The 18,369-nt window shown below is 58.4% G+C and overlaps 1 protein-coding gene across 1 annotated transcript; it reads left to right on the top strand.

The window, feature by feature from the left end:
- The first annotated feature begins 253 nt into the window (after positions 1-253).
- On the top strand, positions 254-18,369 carry NCS1 (neuronal calcium sensor 1). Its single transcript, XM_054283887.1, has 8 exons — positions 254-379; positions 13,543-13,567; positions 15,476-15,614; positions 16,110-16,188; positions 16,301-16,389; positions 16,684-16,761; positions 17,531-17,647; positions 18,281-18,369. Exons 1-7 carry the CDS (start codon positions 316-318, stop codon positions 17,627-17,629), a joined length of 573 nt encoding a protein of 190 aa, XP_054139862.1. The 5' UTR covers positions 254-315; the 3' UTR covers positions 17,630-17,647; positions 18,281-18,369.

Raw genomic sequence — 18,369 nt, 5'->3', positions numbered from 1 at the left:
CCGCGCCCCCGCGCCCGCTCCGCGCCCGGCGGCGGAGGGCGGGGAGGGCGCGTGGAGCCGGGGACACGGACACGGACACGCACACGGACACGCACACGGACACGCACACGGACACGCACACGGACACGCACACGCAGCGCGGCCCCGCAGCGCGGCTCTGCGGCCAAACCCCGCCAACAAAGACCCCTCCGCCCCGCTCGCCGCCGCCCCCCCGGGATGTAGCCGGGCCGGGAGCCCCAGCGAGGCAGCGGCCCCGCCGCTCCGTGCCCCGCAGCGAGGCCGGGAGGCGGCGGGCTCACCGGCGCTGCCGCCACCATGGGCAAATCCAACAGCAAGTTGAAGCCTGAAGTTGTGGAAGAGCTGACCAGGAAAACGTACTGTGAGTGCCCGGGGGGCTGCCGGGGGGATGCCGGGGGTGCGGTGGGATCCGCGCTGCCCCCGGGCCGGTGCCGCGGCGAGCGGCGGCTCCTGCGGGGCCGCTCCCGGGGAGGGCGCAGGCTCGGCCGGGCTTTGTTGGAAGAATTCAGGGATTGGCCTGGGAGGAGGAAAAAACCCATAAGGCAGCAGAGACACGGAGAGGGGCAGCGAGCCAGGGGAACGCGCTGGTTTTTTTACAAAAACCATCCTCCGTGGCCTATTTCTGAGCCTCTGGGAACGGCGGGGCCAGGGCCGCATCCTGCCCGCCCGGCGGAGCATCGCGCCCTCCATCCCGCCCCCCGGCCCTGCCCCGAACATCCTTCCCCGGGCCCCGGTACCCAGGCAGGGCCCGCCGCGGGGCTTGTGGTGCCCGCGCTGCCTCCCCGGAGCCCGGCAGCAGCTCCCGGAGCAGGGCGCCGAGCCTCTGGGCGCCTTCCAAAGTTTGGGTGCGTTACTTGGAGGGGTTCCCTTTGTTTTTGCGCTCTGAAGTGGAGAGAAGAGCCCGACACCGTCGAGTTCGATATTTATCTGAGTATCTCAGTATCGGTTTAATAACCTGATTTTCTGAACGAGTGGCTTTCCCGTCTGGACCTCCACCGTAATCTAATTAACGTGGCTGGTGCCTCAGCCATCCAGTTTTAGAAAAATCATTTTTTTCCCCTGAAGGATGCACAAAGGAAACAAAGGCTTTGGTGGCTCAAGTTTGCCTCCCCGCTTGCAGGTCGCAGATATTCCCCGAACGTGCAGCAGACCTGCGAGCTCTCCCCTCTGTCATTGCTGCAGTCCCACGGCAGCGCTTACCCAAAAAGGCAATAGATTAGGATGCAGCAAGTTCTCCCATATGGAGAAGAGGCAATTCTGGTGCATTGCACAACCCTACACGCGGGGCTGCTCTGTGCCTGGCACAGCAGAGGGCAGGTGCTGGGGGCACGTCCGCAGTGCCCAGCCGGCTGTGATGGGAGCAGAGGTTGGGGTACCCCGGCTGGGCTGCCTCAGAGTGCTGGGGGGAGGGAGCCGTGAGAAGGTGACGGTGCCAGGTGGGCACAGCCCCCGCTGGAGCTGAGCTGGGTTTGCTGTCCTCACTGCAGCTGTCGCCCACGGCGGAGCAGCCGCGCCGGGCCAGGTGCCGGCAGCGCTGTGCTGCAATCGCCGCGGGCTTTGCAGCCGCTGTGCCGGGCTGGTCTCACATGGAGGGGGATCTGGGAGCTGCCAGCCCCAGCACAGCCCTGCCTGCTGGGGATCTCCTGTGTGCTGGGCTTTCTGCACACCCGGGGTGGCTCCCCTGCCCAGGAAGGTGCCAGCACCAGTGGGGCTGACACGGGGCACACAGGCAGTGCTGCCCCACGCCTCACTTGCAGCCAAAGCCAGCCAAACACAGCACTGGTGAAACCAGTGTCTTTGGGCACAGGGATGTCTCTTAGCTGGATAAGGCCAGCAGGTCATTGCTTTTTTGAATCACTTCATTCCCAACTTTCTGCTCCTCTCTTTTGGGTGCCCTCCTCTTTCCACTGCATCCTTTCCAAGAAAGATTGTGGTCCTCTGATCCCTCCCTCAATGAGTTTTCAGTCTGGAGCTCTGCCTGCCTGCTCTGGACCTCTCACTGCCTTTTTTAAAAGATTCCTGTACCTGTGCAGGTGAGGCAGCAGCACCCAGCAGCACGTGGCCCTTTGCATGGCTGGAGTGTGATGCAGCATCCCAACGTGCCCCAGCAGCATGTGGCTGGTGTGTGGTGCCTGTCAGGGAGAGCTGTCACTGATTCCAGGGCCTGTTTGTGGAGCTCTGCTCATTCCGCCTCTCGTCTCTGGGATTAATTACTTTTGCTGTGCGCCTCTGCCCCTTCTCTGCAGCTGTCAAGGCGAGCGTGCATTCCCTTGTCTGGTGAAGGCTTCACAGGGCCTCTGGTTTATCCTCAGACCATGGGAGATTGGAAAGATACCAATTTCCTTCTGTGTTTTGGGGAAGCCAGGCAGAGGAGAGGCAGGGAGGAGGGCAGGGCTGTGCTGAGTACAGTGGGAGGAACTGATCCAGGCCCCTGTGCTGTGGCTGGTGGAACAGCTGGAGCAGGGGACGCACAAATCTCACACACAAATCCATGGCCTGCTCAAGAGTTTCTGAGGGCCTGCTTGGAAAAGGGTTTTTTTCCCAGAGTATGTTGATGTTTTGACACATTTCTGGCAGGCAGAAGAGCATCCCTGGCCTGTGCTGCCTGTCCCATGTCCTGCCACATTGCTGAGCAAGTGCTGTCCCTGCCTTGTGTGTGGTGCTGTTCCTGCTGGTGCTCCAGCACATCTGGGCAGATCTCTCCAGCAGCCCAAACTGATGGGAGCCTGCATTTGTGCCAGGGAGGTTCCTGTGGCAGTGTGAGCCGTGCTTGTGGTACATGAGGGCTTCTCCCACACTGGGATTTCCTTCCATTGCATCATTTTCTGCTTGTATGGATTTCCACACAAAACAAAGCAAATACCAAAAAGGCCTCTCTCAGTTCTGCAGGATCAAAGGGAAATGTCACCACCTCTCTCTGACCCATGTGGCTTTTCTGCTAATTTATCCCATCCATGGGACACAGAGGACATCTGCTTCCCTTCGGTGTTCTTCAGTGACTGGTGACTTCTTGTGTCCCCTCTGAGCTCTCCATCCCCTATTTGTGCTGTTTCTCTGGCCTTGCCTGAGCTGCAGCAATCCTGGGCAGAGCAGGAGGTGGGAGCAGCCAGGAGAGGAGCAGGGGGAGGCTCAGGTGCCAGGGCAGCTGTGGACAGGGAGGTTGAGCTGAGGGTACTGCAGGGCAGCCATCACAGCCTCTGTGAGTGTGAGAAATGTTTTGCTGTGTGCCTTCAGGGCAGGTTGTCCCAGGCCATGCTGGGAGCTGGACATGGAAAGGCAGGAGCCTGGAAACCTCATCCCTTGGCTCCCCTCCCCACTCTGCTCCTGACTTCCAGTGCTGGGGGCCAGATTTTAATGGCACTTGGACACCTCAAGGCGCAGAAGGGCTTCTTTGGAGGGCTGGCTGCCCAAGGCCTGTTGGGTTGGACCCATCTCCGTGTGCCTTTCTGTGTCTCTGGGCACCTGAGTGCCCAGGAGTACCTGGCAATGTCAAGCTCCACCGTCTGCCAGGGCTGTTTAACCCTCCTTGGAGACCAGGCTGGTGCCACACAGGAGCGTGCTGGAGAAGTCAATGTTGAGTGATAATAATACCGAATAATAAATTGTGTAATTCTTTGTGCTTTCATAGATCCTTTCATTGAAAAGTGCTTGATAATAATTAATTTATTAATCCTCCTGATGCCTCATTGGGGTAGCTCACAGATGCAGTTTGGTGGTGTGTCCCAGGTGGAGACTTGCAGGAACCACCATCCTCCCTGGATCACACCCTCTTCCATGGGGATTTAAACCTGAGCTTAACTTGGGCCAGGTGCTCAGGGCTTAGGGCCACAATGGGATTTGGGATTGTGTTTGAAAACCTTGTGGGACCACAATCAGAGGGTTCTGCTCAGCTGGAGATTTATGAAGGTCCTGAGGTGTGTGGCTGCAGCCTGAATGAAGTTGTGGGAACACAAAACATGTCCTGGGTGGAAAGGACTTGGTGTGGGGTGAGAAACACAGTTCTGAGTGTCCCTGCTCACAGCAGCACTCCCAGGCCAGGAACCCTTAAAACCATGAAGCAGTTTTAAAAACGTGCACTTGTTTCAGAACAGCACCTTTTAGCTCTTCTTTCCCAGTCATTCTGGGGAAGATTGGCTTTCAGGGTTCCCTTTTTACAGCTGTTGCCCATGTCCAGACCCAGCTCAGTGTTATTTTAGAGGCTGCAATAGCTGAGCAATCAGGCATGCTCAGAGCTGTGCCGGTGCAGCAGCGTGGCTCTGGGGTCAGGATGGTTGGGGATGCTGCTCCTGCTGCTCCTGAGGCCACAGTGGGGCTCAGGTGAAGGTGTGGGAGCCACATTGAGGGTGCCAAAACGACAGCCAGGCTGCAGAGTGGGTGCGAGGAAGATGCTCTTTTCCCAAGAACCGCATCCCACCCACTGTGATCTATTTTGTGGATTTTTCAACTCACTCCAGCATCATCATTTTCTGCTCTTTCACAATAAGCCACAAAATTGGCTCCATTGCTCGACAGTAATGCAGGGAATTAAAGGGCATTAGCTTAAGAGCAAACTATAAACATATTGATTTGTAGTTACAGGGGAATGTGGTGGCGGGTGGAATTCTCTGGGAAAGGAAAGGAAATTCTACGATTGCAGCAGTTTTCAGCCAGGAAAATGGATTGGTTCCTTGCAGGCTGAGCCAGGCTGGGGCTTTGCTCCATCGTGCCACCACAGTGCTGAGGAAATGAGCTGGCTGGGGCAGTGGGCAGGAGCAGAGGAGGGACCTTGGTACCTCCCCCACTGCTGCTGGTTTATTTTTAGCCTCCAGAGTGTTTGGCCCCAGGCTCTGGGTATCTCTGCCAGGTTGGTTTGTGTTGAAATCCCTCCGGTTGCTCACCCAGCAGAAAGCAGGGTGAGCTGGCCAGGTGGCCACGGACCCGTTATCCCTCAGTGGTGAGGGATGGGTGAGATTGTCACTGTGGGTGCCTTTTAACCGGGGTCGGAGTGACAGGAATGGCTTCAAACTGACAGTGAGCAGGGTTAGATGGGATATCAGAAAGAAATTCTTCCCTGTGAGGGTGGTGAGGCCCTGGCACAGGTTGCCCAGAGAAGCTGTGCTGCCCCATCCCTGGATGGGGATTCAAGGCTGGGTTGGTTTGGGGCACTGGGGATGGGCAGGAGGTGCCAGAGGGATGCCCAGGGGCTGGGGTTTGTTTGGGGCCTGGTTTTGCTGCAGCCAGAGCTGTGAAGGGTTTGCTGTGGTGGAGGTTCACTGCAAGGTCGATGTGGACCTGCTGTGCTGGTGCTCTGGAGGCATCTCCAGCTCCTCCTCCAAGGCAACCCCAACCTGCTCCCAGTGAATCCAACCCAGGGCATCCCACATGCCCATGGACCTGGGGCTCCATAGATGCAAGCAAAACAAGTTTTGGGATTTCAGCAGCAAGTTTGGAGGATTGCCTGCCTTTGAGGAGTCTCTGGGAGGTTCTTGCAGTGCCAGGGTGGGCAGGGGAAGCCATGACCAACACCCTGAGGGTTTCTCTGCGGCAGAGCAGAGCAGCCGTCCCTGCTGGCCGCGCTCACTGCTGCTGCTGCTGCTCCAGCATCACAAGAATCACATTTCATTTATCCCCTGACATGTTAATGGATCTGCTTAACCACTCTCCTGACCTTTGCTGCTGCCGCTATAATTAAGGTTGTGAAACAAGAGGCTCTGAAGGCATCAAAGGCAGCGGCTGCTCCAGGGAGGAGCCTCTGGGCGCGCTCACTCCGATATCGGGGTGACATTTGTGGGGTCCCTTTGTTCCTCCTTCCCCTCCTTGTTCTCCTGGATCTCCCGGGGAGCTGGGTGTCAAGGGAAGCCAGGGTCCATGCCCTGGGCAGGGGTGGCCATGGGGGCTGAGCCCTGGGCATGGTCTGTGTGATTCCATCACCATTCCTGCCATGGGGGCTGAGCCCTGGGCATGGTCTGTGTGATTCCATCACCATCACTGCCATGGGGGCTGAGCCCTGGGCATGGTCTGTGTGATTCCATCACCATCCCTGCCATGGGGGCTGAGCCCTGGGCATGGTCTGTGTGATTCCATCACCATCCCTGCCATGGGGGCTGAGCCCTGGGCATGGTCTGTGTGATTCCATCACCATCCCTGCCATGGGGGCTGAGCCCTGGGCATGGTCTGTGTGATTCCATCACCATCACTGCCATGGGCTCCCCAGCACAGGGCTCCCTCCCCACACCTCCTGCTGGAAGCAGGGCTGCCTCTGCTTCATCCACCTGTTTCTGCAGCATCTTCTGATTGATGGCTGGGCCTGGTGGAGCTGCTCTGGGTCTCTGTGTCACCCCTCAGTGCACAGTAATGCCTGCAAGAGACCAGGAGGGCAGCAGAAGTGGTCCTGCTGCCAGCAAGGCTTTGCCTTGAGCATCCTCCTGACCTTCCCATGGCTCCAGGGAGTGATGGCTGAGCCAGAGGCACTTCCTTCCTACTGCCCACACTGGTCTGGAGGGAGTTTTCTCCTCTGCCCAGTGCAGGAATTGTTCCTTGGGTTGGGGATGGCACCTTGGAGTGCCAGAGCACACTGAGATCCCTGTGGCCAAGGGGTGAATTTAAGCAGGTGGCAGGACACAGCTGCCTCTGCTCCATCCCTGCTCCAGCAGCACTGGGAACCCTCTGCCCCTCCAGGCACTGCTGCACTGGCTCGTGGGGAAGCTGGGATTCAATCCTGGGATAGACCTGCCCCAGGCACCAGCTCCTGCTGTGGGGCTGCTCCAGCCTGGTTCATTAATTTCCAAATGAAGGCACTGTCTTTGCCCTTCCTCTGCTGCCTTTGCTTCAAAGAACAACTTCTGCTTTTTCCCTAAACCCAATTTCCAAAGCCTAATGTCGGGCCCTTAAATATTTAATAAAGTCTAAAAAGGATTTCAGCTGCATGTTGGCTTTCCTGTTGGTACCAGCCCCGGGGGAGATGAGAGCTGCTCATGGACCTGTTTATCCAGCCTGGGAGCAAGGCAGACCACTAATGGCAATGCTGGTGAGGAGGGTGCCAAACACCCTGGTGCTGCTGTGAGCATTGCTCCGTGTCCCAGAGTAACAAATGGCACCAATAACTCTGTCAGGCTCGAGCTCAGATGTCCTGGAGGTGCTGGTGATGCCTGTGTGTGATGGGGAGAGAAAAGCTGGGATGGGGATGTCCCACTGTGACAGGCAGCCAGCCCTGGCTGTGTTGGGGGCTGCTCCCAAATCCCTTGGGCGCGTTGCAGGGATGGGCTCCCACACAGGGACACTCTGGTGTGTGGGTGATGTCCCAGGAGCAGGGATGGGCACGGGGTGAGCTGGGGGAGCAGTGGTTGGGACAAGCTGGGAGCAGAAGAAAATGGCATCAGTCACATTCCAGCTGCTTGCATGGGGGTGACACTGGTGCCACAGATGTGTTTTAGTGCCCCTGCCCCAGAGCTGTCCCTGTGTCCTGGGGAGCAGGAGCAAAGCCCAGCCAGGGGTGCTGTGGTGGCCCCAGAGCTGGCAGAGATCACAGGACTAGGACATCATCAAGGAGTTCAACCTGAATTTGAATGACACCACATCATCAGGACCAAACTACCCAAATTTCTGAAGTGCTGACGTGTGGTGTATCCTAAAAGTTACCGTGATCAAACAGGGACCTGAGGGAGCTGTGAGTGCCCCAGGATGGGCTGATGGTCAGTGCCAGGGGAGGACTGAGCCCGTGGCAGCCTGCAAGAGTTCACCCCATCCCTCCACCACCGTGCAGCTCCCGTGGGCACTGGGCTCTGTGCTGGAACTGGGTCTGTGCCCTGGGAGATCCCTGTGCTAATGCTCAGCTGTCCCTGAGTGCTTCCCCCTGACTGCCCCAAACTGCACAGAGCCACCTGACAGCCCAGGCTGCCACAGGTGACCCCAGGCTGGCCTGGCATGCAGGGCACATTGTTCTCTCTGCAGGGAGGTGCCCCAAACCAGCCAGGCCTGGCATGCAGGGCACCTTGCTGTGTCTGCAGGGAGGTGCCCATTCTGCACCAGGCAATTTTGGGGGCTGGATGAAATCCCCAGTGCTGCACTCACCTGCAACAGCGGCTGCCGTGCTCTTGGCTGAGGGTTCTGTAGGGACAAGGCCTGGAACTGGGGATGATCCCCGAGGCTGGGATGTGTTTAGTTTAGCCCAGGTAACTTGCTCTGCAGAGCCAGGGCTGACCCTGGGCCGGGTCCCCCTGTGCAAACCCACGGGACCTCGCTGTGTCCCTGTTTGCAGTGTGAAATCTGCAGTGAGTGCCTGCTGTACCGAGCTGTGGTCACTCCGAGGGACCAGAAGTGAATTCTGCAGGGTCTGTGCAGAGCCTGATGCTGACTCTGTGACCCTGGGCTGGAGTGCAGCGGGGCGAGCACACCCACACACACACACACCCTGCCAGGCTGGGCAGGAGGGAGCGGGGCGCTCCTAATGGCTCAATATTAACATTGTGATGGTGTGAGAGTGCAGTTTGTATCAGATTGACGTTCAGAAATTTCTTAAATGTGTGTTTCGGAGGTTCGAGGGGCGGAGTGTGTTTGGCATGAACTGCAGGGTGTGCGGGGCCGCATGAGCACGACGGGCTCGTCCGCATCGGCCCCGTTAATTCACGCATGGGCACCCGATTAACACACACATGAGCGCACAATTAATAATTTGCATACGAGCACCCAGCTGGGTTTATGCATGGCTGCCCAGCGAATTCCCGCTGGATTGCACGCTGCTGCTCCGTGCATGAGCGCCCCGGCTGCTGATGCATGAGTGCCCAATTAATTGGCGCACGTGGCTGCAATTAGCTCATGCCTGAATGTCCAATTAATTCATGCATGAGCACCTGATGCATTCACACCTGAGTGCCCAATTAGTACGTGCACAAGTGTGCTATCTCCTAATTACACTAATTTACACATGAGTGCCCAATTAGCTCACGCAGGAGTGCCCAGCGAACGGACGTGTGACTGCTGAATTAATCCGTGCATGAGCACTCTGTGAATTCATGAATGCCCCCAAAAAAATGGATGCATGAGCCCCCAGCTGGTTCGTGCATGAGCGGCCCTCGCACTCTCGCTGCAGCACCCGGGCAGTTCATGCATGAGTACCCAATTAGTTCACCTAGAATTATGCATAATTTATGCACGAGTGCCCAATTAGCCCACGCATGATGTCCCGCTGTGTTTTTGCATGAGTCCCCCTCTAGCTCAGGCATGGGTGCCCACTTGGTTCGTGCATAAATGCCCCATTCCTTCACGCCCGAGCGCCCATTGTGGGTGTTTAATTCCCCCCGGCCTGGGCACTGCTCTGAGCACCCCGAGCCGGTTTAGGCAGCCCCAATCCCGATGGGAGCCCCATTTTGGGGTGTTGTGTCGGCTCCCCCAGACTGGGATGCTCGGGGGACCCTGTGAAGGAGCCACAGGAGCTCCCTGGGGGAAATAAATGCCACAGGACTGACCCAGTGTGTGGTGCTGGCAGAGCCCATGAGCTGGCATGGTTGCAGTGCCCTGTGGCACTGAGAGAAGCATTTTGTGCCTGGAAATAATTAACTGGTTTCCCTGATAAGGCTGCGGTGCCCCGCGGGATCAGAGGGGCAGCTGGGGCAAAGGGGAACCTGTGGGGGCTCAGGGGAGATTCCTCACTGCTGCTGTGTGGGGACGGTGCTTGCTGAGCCTCCGGGAACCCAAACCTGCACCAGCACAGAGTCGTGCCCTGGTTCTGGCACACGGGGCTGAGCTGGGTGTGCCCAGCCCTGAACGGGGTCCAGCCCTGCGGCATGGCCAAACCCCTGCCCTGCACACAGGGGAAGGGATGCCAGCACAAAACAAGGCCTTGTACACAGGGGAAGGGATGCCAGCACAAAACAAGCCGCTGCAGGGCTGAAGCATCACATCCCTCCATCGCATCCCGCCGTGACCGGGGGTTCCTGAACCATTTGGATCCAGGTTCTGCCGCCCCGCGGTCCAGCGAGCTCCCTGCGGCAGGGCAGGGATGGGGGTTTGCAGTCCCGGGTCCCTCCTCTCCTCTCCTCTCTGCCCGGAGAACACAAATTAACAGGCTTGAGCACTAATTAACCAGAGCTGGTTCTTGCTGCAGTGGCAGCTGGCTGGTGGGAGGAGAGGGGGCCCGCGGAGGGCGGGTGGTGACGGAGCTGTCACTCCTCGCCTGTGCCACTGGCATTGATGGAGAGGTGGGGGAGAGGCCTGGGGGGGGGAGCCAGGTAGCGGCAGCTGCGGGGAGGGGGCTGCGGCTGCTCCGAGGCTCTGCCCTGTGTGAGAGAGACGCCAAAACCTTCTCGCTGAGGTGGGATAGGAAAGGAACAGACCGGCGGAGAGAGAGGGCCCTTGGATGGGGTTTGGCAATATGGGGCAGCTCCTGAGCTGCTCTGGGTGCCTGTCCCTGTCCCTGTCCCCGCTCCTGCCCTGAGTGTCCCATGTTCTCCCGTTCTTTGCGGGGCTGAGCGCCCGGGCCGGTGCCTGCGGGGCTGCGCTGGGGGCTCCGTGCTCGGCGATGCCTCTGCCAGCGCTGCGGTTCGTAACAAACGATAACGCTGCCTTTATTAGCGCCTTTCATCCCCGAGCAGCCCGGGGCACGCTGCTCCTAACGAGCTGCTACGGGCACTATTTATACTATTTATAGCCCGGCACGGCGGGGCCCGGAGCGCGGCACGGCGGCTGAGCCCGGCCCTGGCTCGGGTGGAGGGCTCTGCTCAGGTGGGACCCGGCCCTGGCTCGGGTGGGACTTGGTCCTGCACGGGTGGGACCCGGCCATGCTCAGGTGAGGGGCTCTGGGGGGCTGCTGTGGGTCACCCCCTTGTTCTGGGGGGCTGCTGTGGGTCACCCCCTTGTTCTGGGGGGCTGTTGTGGGTCACCCCTTTGTTCTCGGGGGCTGCTGTGGGTCACACCCTTGCTCTGGGGGGTCGGGGGCACGCCTGGCCGAGGTTTATATGGCTGAGAATTGATGTGTGTGGGCTCAGCACCGCGCCGTGATCGATGCTGCGGGAGGGAAATGCAGCACAGGGAGTGCCTGTGAGCCCGGCTGGGCAGTGCAGGACAGAGGGACAGCCCTGTCCCCACCCTGTGTCCTCTGTCCCCAGCCTCGGGACAGCCACACACTCAGTAGCGTATCCCCAAGGCTTCTGTGGCTGCAAATCGGGCATTAGCATTCCTAATCGGTGCCACTGGAGTGTGACCCCAGCAGGGCTGGGAGGTGGCAGCCGGGAAGTCATCACCTGTCCCGGACCATAACAGCAGGTGCAGGGAGGCAGGGACTGCTCAGCCACTGCATCAGGGCTGGGGTGGCTCCTCTGGGAACACTCTGCCCCTGGTCAGACAGGAGGTTTGGTGGCTGTGGAGGGGTGAACCCAGAGTTGGGTGTTTTTCCAAGGCCTGGGAGATGAGGCCGCGCTCCCACCCCAGGACAAACCCCACGCATTCCCCACACCCAAAGCTGGAGGAGAGGCGGCGGTGCCGCTGTGCTGGAGGAGGGATGGGCTCCGTGTGGCTCCATGCCAGGATGCACATTAGCAATTCCCTCCTCGGGAGCCCTGTGCTGATTCCCAGCCTGGCACCTGAGCGGTTCCCCCGTCGGAAAAGCCTCTCCTGGGAGCATCACACATCTCCTGCAGCACGGCACGAGGGGAGCTGGCTCCGGCCCTCCCTCCCGAGCTGGCATTACCAGCATTTCTCCCGAACTAAAAAAAGCACAAATTTCTTAATTGTTTCCTGCTGGAGTTGAAAGGCAGCTCCCGGGCCCAGAATAGCTCGGTGGGGGGAAAGCAGCCGAACAAGAGAGAGCAGAAGGCGATTTGCCTGGAGGGGCTGAGCCGAGCTCTGAGGCTGCTGCTGCGCTGCATTTTGCCTGCCCTGAGGGCTCACCATCATCCTCCTCCTTCCACCTGCCCTCCTTGGTGCTCATGGGCGCCTGGGCCTGCAGAGCTGGTGCCTGGGGCATCCCCTGGGCATCCTCAGGGTGGAGGTCATGGTGTCTCAATGCAGGTGAGGGCAGGGAGGTGTGCTCCTCTTGGAGATGTCACTCAGCATCTCTCTTTTGGAAGGACGCTTCTGTGCAAGCCTTTTTTTGTTTTTTGGGGTGGGGAAATCCCTTGGAACTGCTGTGATTGATGTTTTAGCCCACCCCAGCTCGGCTGCTGGGTGCAGTGTGTCCTTCCTGCCTCCCTCCTGCCAAGAGACTGCTGTGTGCCCAAACCAAACATCCCTCCAAATCCCTGCTGTGGCACTGCCAAAGCCCTCCATGTCCTTCATCCCAGATGCTGAGCATCCCTGTGCCTGTGTCCCCTCTCCTGGGGAGCTGCTGTCCCACATCCTGTTGTGGGTGCTGCTTTTGCTGAACCCCAGGGAAAATGGGGAATTGAAGGCTCTGTCCCTCCAGGACCCCTATGCTGGGCTGGAGGGACCCTCCAATGCGTGGGGACAGCCTTGGGCACAGAAATTCGTGCTGACAGGGATGCAGGAGCCAGAATCCAGCTGGTGGTGATGTGGGGGCCGTTGTGTGCCCTCCTCCTGCCCCAGCCCTCACCTCTGAGCTCTGCACCTTCCGCCAGGCACGTCACAAATCTTCCTGATGGAAAATTGCCTGCTTTATTTTTCTTGCCATCCAAGGTAATTGGCATCTGTTGGTGTGTCCTCGGTCTCTATTTTTATCGGCCGTTTGCACATTGACATCTCCACTCGCCTCATTATCCCCGCGCCTTTCAGACCCGCGGCTCTTTTATCGCTATTTAGATGCAAAGGAAATGACAAAAGAGGCCGTTCCCCCCTGTGCCCACCTGCTGGCACCTGTGGGGAGGCTCAGGCACAGCTCCTGCACTGGGACACGCAGTGACGAGTGCCAGCCCTGCCCAGCATCCCTCAGAGCCTTCCCTTTGCTGAGGGCATCGTTCATTGCAGCAGCTGCCCTTTGGTGGGGACTCTTGGGGTTGCCAGTGCTGTGTGTTTGCTAGTTTGTTGTATTTTGGGGGTTTTTTCAGAGCCCAGTGTGCTGAGATGGGTTTGAGGATGTTTATCCAGGGACTGCTGGTACCTGGGGGATGCCAACCCTGTGCCCACCTTCAGTGTGCCAGGGCCAGGCAAGTCCCTTCCCTGAGCCGCCTCCAGGCAGATGTTTTGGCAGATGTTTTTGGGGATGTTTTGGCTCTGGGAAGACGAGGCAGCAGGGCCAGATCCTCCTCAGGCGTGATCAGCTTGTCCCCTTCATGCTCCATCGTTGTTCTGCATTCCCTGAGCCCAACAGAGGGAGTCTCTCTGGTTTTGGGGGTCCCCAGCACCTGCAGCCCCGGCCCCATGGACCACCTGGGCTGGCCCAGGCTTTGCCTCAAAGGCATTTTCTGCCACATGGGGAAAGCTTGGCAGCTCACGGAGCCAGTGAGCCCTAGGGCATCCCCCAGGGAATTCATTGCTGGGAGCCCCAGAGCATTCCCCAGGGAATTCTCTGATGGGCAGTGCAGAGGAACAGCTGGCACTGCAAAAGCACTAAATTTCTGTCTCTTTTTTTCTCTTTTCTCCTGTTTTCTCTTGCAGTCACAGAGAAGGAGGTGCAGCAGTGGTGAGTGCCCGCCATGGGGGTGAGCTGGGGCATGGGGCTGTGGGCAGGGGACAGGAGCTGGTGGCACTCAGCCACCCATTGCAGGGCAGGGTGGGACATGCAGGAGGTGTGGGCAGTGCCCCTGTGTTGGGGTGCAGGTGCTGCCTCATAGAGGGGAGAGCAGAAAACAGAGGGGTTTTCCTGGGTTTTCCTGGCACACCCTGTGCAAGGGCTGGGTTCTAGTGGCCCTTCCCTCCCCGTGTGAGCAGCCAAAGAGTGTGGGGACATGGGGACTGTCCAGCTGGTGACCTGGTGCAGGAGGCTGCTGCTGTCCCTTTGGCAGCAGAGGCTCTCAGGGGTAGGATCCACAGTTTCTCTCCCTCCATCCCCTCCGCCCCACCGAACACAGCGCCCTAGAAAAGCCACTGCTTCCCTTTCATCTCCCTATCCCACCAGTCAAGGTTTGCTTTCTTTATCTGTCTCTGTCTCCTCCTTCCCCCCCACGATGAGTCATAGCTGCAGCAGATGAAGAAGATGTCACCGGCGCTTCTTCGCTTTCCCACCTCGCCACCCCCTTCCCCTCCTCCTCCAGCCCTTGTCCCGCTGCAGCGGGCGCCTGACAGATCTGGGCGAGGGCTTGCATAACATCCCCGTGCCCCACGTGGTGCCCATGTGGTGCCACATGCTCCCTCCGTGCCCCCTGCACGGTGCCCACACCCACGGAGCCACCGAGCCCCTTCCCTCCGGCCCAGCTGCGCTTCCCAGCCCTGTCCAGCCTGGAGCTGGCACCCAGGGGTTTTGGGGTGGTAAAGCATTGATGGGTTCTGGGAGTGACCTGGGCTGTGCCACCTGAGGACACAGGAACCTTGCTGAGTGTTCCAGCTCTTCTGAGCAGCTTTCATTTGTGGTGGTGCAAAAATTATCACAGAATATCCTGAGCTGGAAGGGACTCACAAGCGTCAGCATAAATCCAACTCCTGGTCCTGCACATCCCAAGAATCCCATGTGCCTGCAAGTGTTGTCCAAACACTTCTTGACCTCTGGCAGGCTTGGTGCCATCACCACTTCCCTGGGGAGCCTGTTCCAGTGCCCAGCCACCCTCACAGACCTCAGTGGTCACTGTGCCATTGTTTTTTACCAGGGCATGGCTGCAGCGTGGCATCGCTGCCAGTCCTGGCTGTGCAGTGGGTCCCTGTCACCTCCCATGTCCCAGTGTTCAACACAAGCCTGGTTGTGGCCCCTGTGGGCTGGCAGCAGGTTGGAGCAGTGCAGTGGGCATCACTCGGTGTCACTGGTGCCACTCACTGCTTGTGTCATCACTTGGTGTCACTGGTGCCACTCACTGCCTGTCCCCTCTGCCACCCTCGCTGTGGTGCCCACAGGGACCTCATCCACAGGGCTGGGGTGCTGTGGGTGGGTGATGGGTGTGATGGTGTTCACAGGGGTCTTAGGATGAAGGAAGAGATGAGAATCTTGAGTCCATGTTTCAGAAGGCTTGACTTATTATTTTATGGTATATATTATATTAAAACTCTACTAAAAGGATAGAAGAAAAGATTTCATCAGAAGGATGGCTAAGAATAGAAAAAGAATGATAACAAAGGCTTGTGATTGACTGAGACAGTCCGGACAGCTGGACTGTGATTGGCCATTAATTAGAAACAACCACATGAGACCAATCACAGATGCACCTGTTGCATTCCACAGCAGCAGATAATCAATGTTTACCTTTTGTTCCTGAGGCCTCTCAGCTTCTCAGGAGGAAAAATCCTAAGGAAAGGATTTTTCAGAAAATATCCTGGCTACAGATGGGAGTGACACAGGGAGCACCTGGGGACCTCCCCAGCTCCAGCCCACTGCAGCACTGGGGAGAACCTCCCAAATCAGTGGGGAGCCCTCCTGGGCCCACGCTGTGCCCTCCACCCACAGGTACAAGGGCTTTATCAAGGACTGTCCCAGCGGGCAGCTCGATGCCGCCGGCTTCCAGAAGATATACAAGCAGTTCTTCCCCTTCGGAGACCCAACCAAATTCGCCACCTTTGTTTTCAATGTCTTCGATGAGAACAAAGTAAGTCTGGGATCCAGAGCTGGGTCCAGAAGGGTCAGGGCTGGGCCCACGGTGGTGGTGGAATGGGTTTGGGATGTGCCTGCCTGGCACTGGAGGGGCAGAATATTCCAGTGCTTCCTGGGGTGTGAAATTGCAGTGGTGCAGCTGGAGAGAGCCCTTGTGCTTATTTTAGTTGGGGAGAGTCGTGTGGGGAAGGGCAGTGAGGTGGCAAAGCAGGAAAGGAGAAATGGTGTTCTGGTGCCCTGACAAAAGCCCGTTCCTGTGGTGTCCCCTGAATTCCAGAGCTGCTCCTGCTGGGATGTTCTGGGCACCAGCAGCTGGATCACAGTGCTGGGGATAAACGTGCATCGCTCCTCCGTCCCTGCTGCCTTTTGGGATGTGCCCCCCCAGAGGGCACCATGCACAGGGAGGGAGGACTGCACCATGGGCAGGGAGGATTTTGCTGGGCAGGAATGGCAGCAGCCTGACCCCTCCTTTCCTGCTTTCCTCGCCCAGGATGGCAGGATCGAGTTCTCAGAGTTCATCCAGGCGCTGTCGGTCACCTCCCGGGGCACGCTGGACGAGAAGCTGAGGTGTAAGTGCTGCCCAGGGGCTGCTGCTGGGCTCAGCCCCACAGGGTGCGGGGTGTGTGCCCATGCCCAGGGTGGGGCACAGTCCCAGCCCCTCGGGGCTGCTCTGTCTCACAGGGGCGTTCAAGCTGTATGACCTGGACAACGATGGATACATCACCAGGAACGAGATGCTGGACATTGTGGATGCCATTTATCAGATGGTGGTAAGGGGGCAGGGGGGCATGGGGCAAGCAGGGCCTGCTGGGCTGGAGCTCGGCTCTGTGGGAATGCTGAAACACCCCCAGTTCCTTCTTTGGCCTTTTTTGATGGGGGGTTGTGACCATCGTGGCCATCATGGCCAGGGCAGTGTCTGGATCTGGTCCTGAGGGTGGTTCTGGTGCCAGTGTTGTCCCCTTGTACCCTGTCCTGATGTGTGTGGGGGGACAGTCCTCACCTGGGGACACCCTCCAGGCATGGCACAGGTGGCTGTGTGACCTGGCCCTGTCCTGCTGCTGCAGGGGAACACAGTGGAGCTTCCTGAGGAGGAGAACACACCAGAGAAGAGGGTGGATCGGATTTTTGCCATGATGGACAAGGTGAGGGTGCTTGAGGGTTTTTCCCCTGTGGCCAAGGGATTTAGGAAGTGCTGCAGGTCCCTTTACTGCATCTTGACTCCTGCAGGTGCCTTCTTGTCCTACCAACACAATATCCCAGCTGCTGCCAAGGTCACTGTGGGATACTCAAATCCTTCTGGGATCCCTGTGTCCATTTCAGGGTCACTGTGGGTTGCCCACATCCCTCTGGGATCCCTTTATCCATTTCAGGATCACTGTGGGATACCCACATCCCTCTGGGATCCCTTTACCCATTTCAGGGTCACTGTGGGATGCCCACATCCCTCTGGGATCCCTGTATCCATTTCAGGGTCACTGTGGGATGCCCACATCCCTCTGGGATCCCTTTACCCATTTCAGGGTCACTGTGGGATGCCCACATCCCTCTGGGATCCCTGTATCCATTTCAGGGTCACTGTGGGATGCCCACATCCCTCTGGGATCCCTGTATCCATTTCAGGGTCACTGTGGGATGCCCACATCCCTCTGGGATCCCTGTATCCATTTCAGGATCACTGTGGGATGCCCACATCCCTCTGGGATCCCTTTACCCATTTCAGGGTCACTGTGGGATATCCACATCCCTCTGGGATCCCATTTCAGGCTCTCCAGGGTGGCATTGTCCCCTCCATGGGTGACTCAGTGGGGAAACCGAGGCTGGGGCAGCGGGGTGGGGAGGGTGCATGGGCTGGTGTGGCCGTGCTGGGTGCTCAGCTGGGTGCAGCAGTGCAGTGACAGGAGTGTTTTGCAGAATGCAGACGGGAAGCTGACGCTGCAGGAGTTTCAGGAGGGCTCCAAGGCCGACCCCTCCATCGTGCAGGCGCTCTCCCTCTACGATGGGCTCGTATAGTCCCGGGGCCGAGCGGAGGTGAGTGAGTGCAGCCCCAAATCCCCCGTGCCCACCTTCTCCAGGCACAGGCAGCTGATTCTCCTCTGCTGGAGCACCAAAACGTGGATATCCCCCCAAACCCAGCCAGGGGGAATGCTGCCCCCATTCTGATGGGTTTCTCCCCATATCACAGAGCCCCCTCAGACCTCATCCCACGGAGATGGAAAGGTTTGCCTGCGGCACAGCTCGTGCCCTCAGCAGCAGATGTGGCTGCACAGGAGGCAGGGAGGCAGCTGGTGTGCTGGGGGCATGGGGACACTCCAGAGACAGATTATATTAAATGGTTTATTTATCTTTTATCTTATTATATTATGCCCTGGAGCTGGCTTGGCACGGCAGTGCCAGGGACACTGGTTCACAGCATCATACAGGTGCTGGGCTGAGCATCCCATGGTCCTTTCTGTGTTCTGTGGAGCTGTGCAGAGTCCCTTGCAGTGTTTTTGGTCATCACAGTCCAGGAGTGTGCTGGGGGTGGGATGTTTTTAACCCCACTGGAGTTTTGTGATTTTCAATATCTGTTCTGTTTCCTGAGATGGTGCTGCCCTGAGATGCCCACAGGGATTTCTGGCCGTGCTTCTCACCCCGTTTCCCTTCTCCCCCCCTCTCCTGCAGATGCCTGGGGGAAGATGCTCTCCGTGCCATCCGACCACCGCCGTGCGAAGCTTGCCTGTCCCTCCCGGCCTCCCTTTCTGTCCTGCGAG

This window comes from Melozone crissalis, unplaced genomic scaffold (genome assembly GCF_028551555.1).
Source record: "Melozone crissalis strain CALT ecotype California unplaced genomic scaffold, PUWL_Pcris_2 ptg000041l_1, whole genome shotgun sequence".
Classification (NCBI taxonomy): Eukaryota; Metazoa; Chordata; class Aves; order Passeriformes; family Passerellidae; genus Melozone; species Melozone crissalis.
The sequence above is the reverse complement of the archived record's forward strand: the minus strand, read 5'-3'. Positions and strand labels throughout refer to the sequence as shown.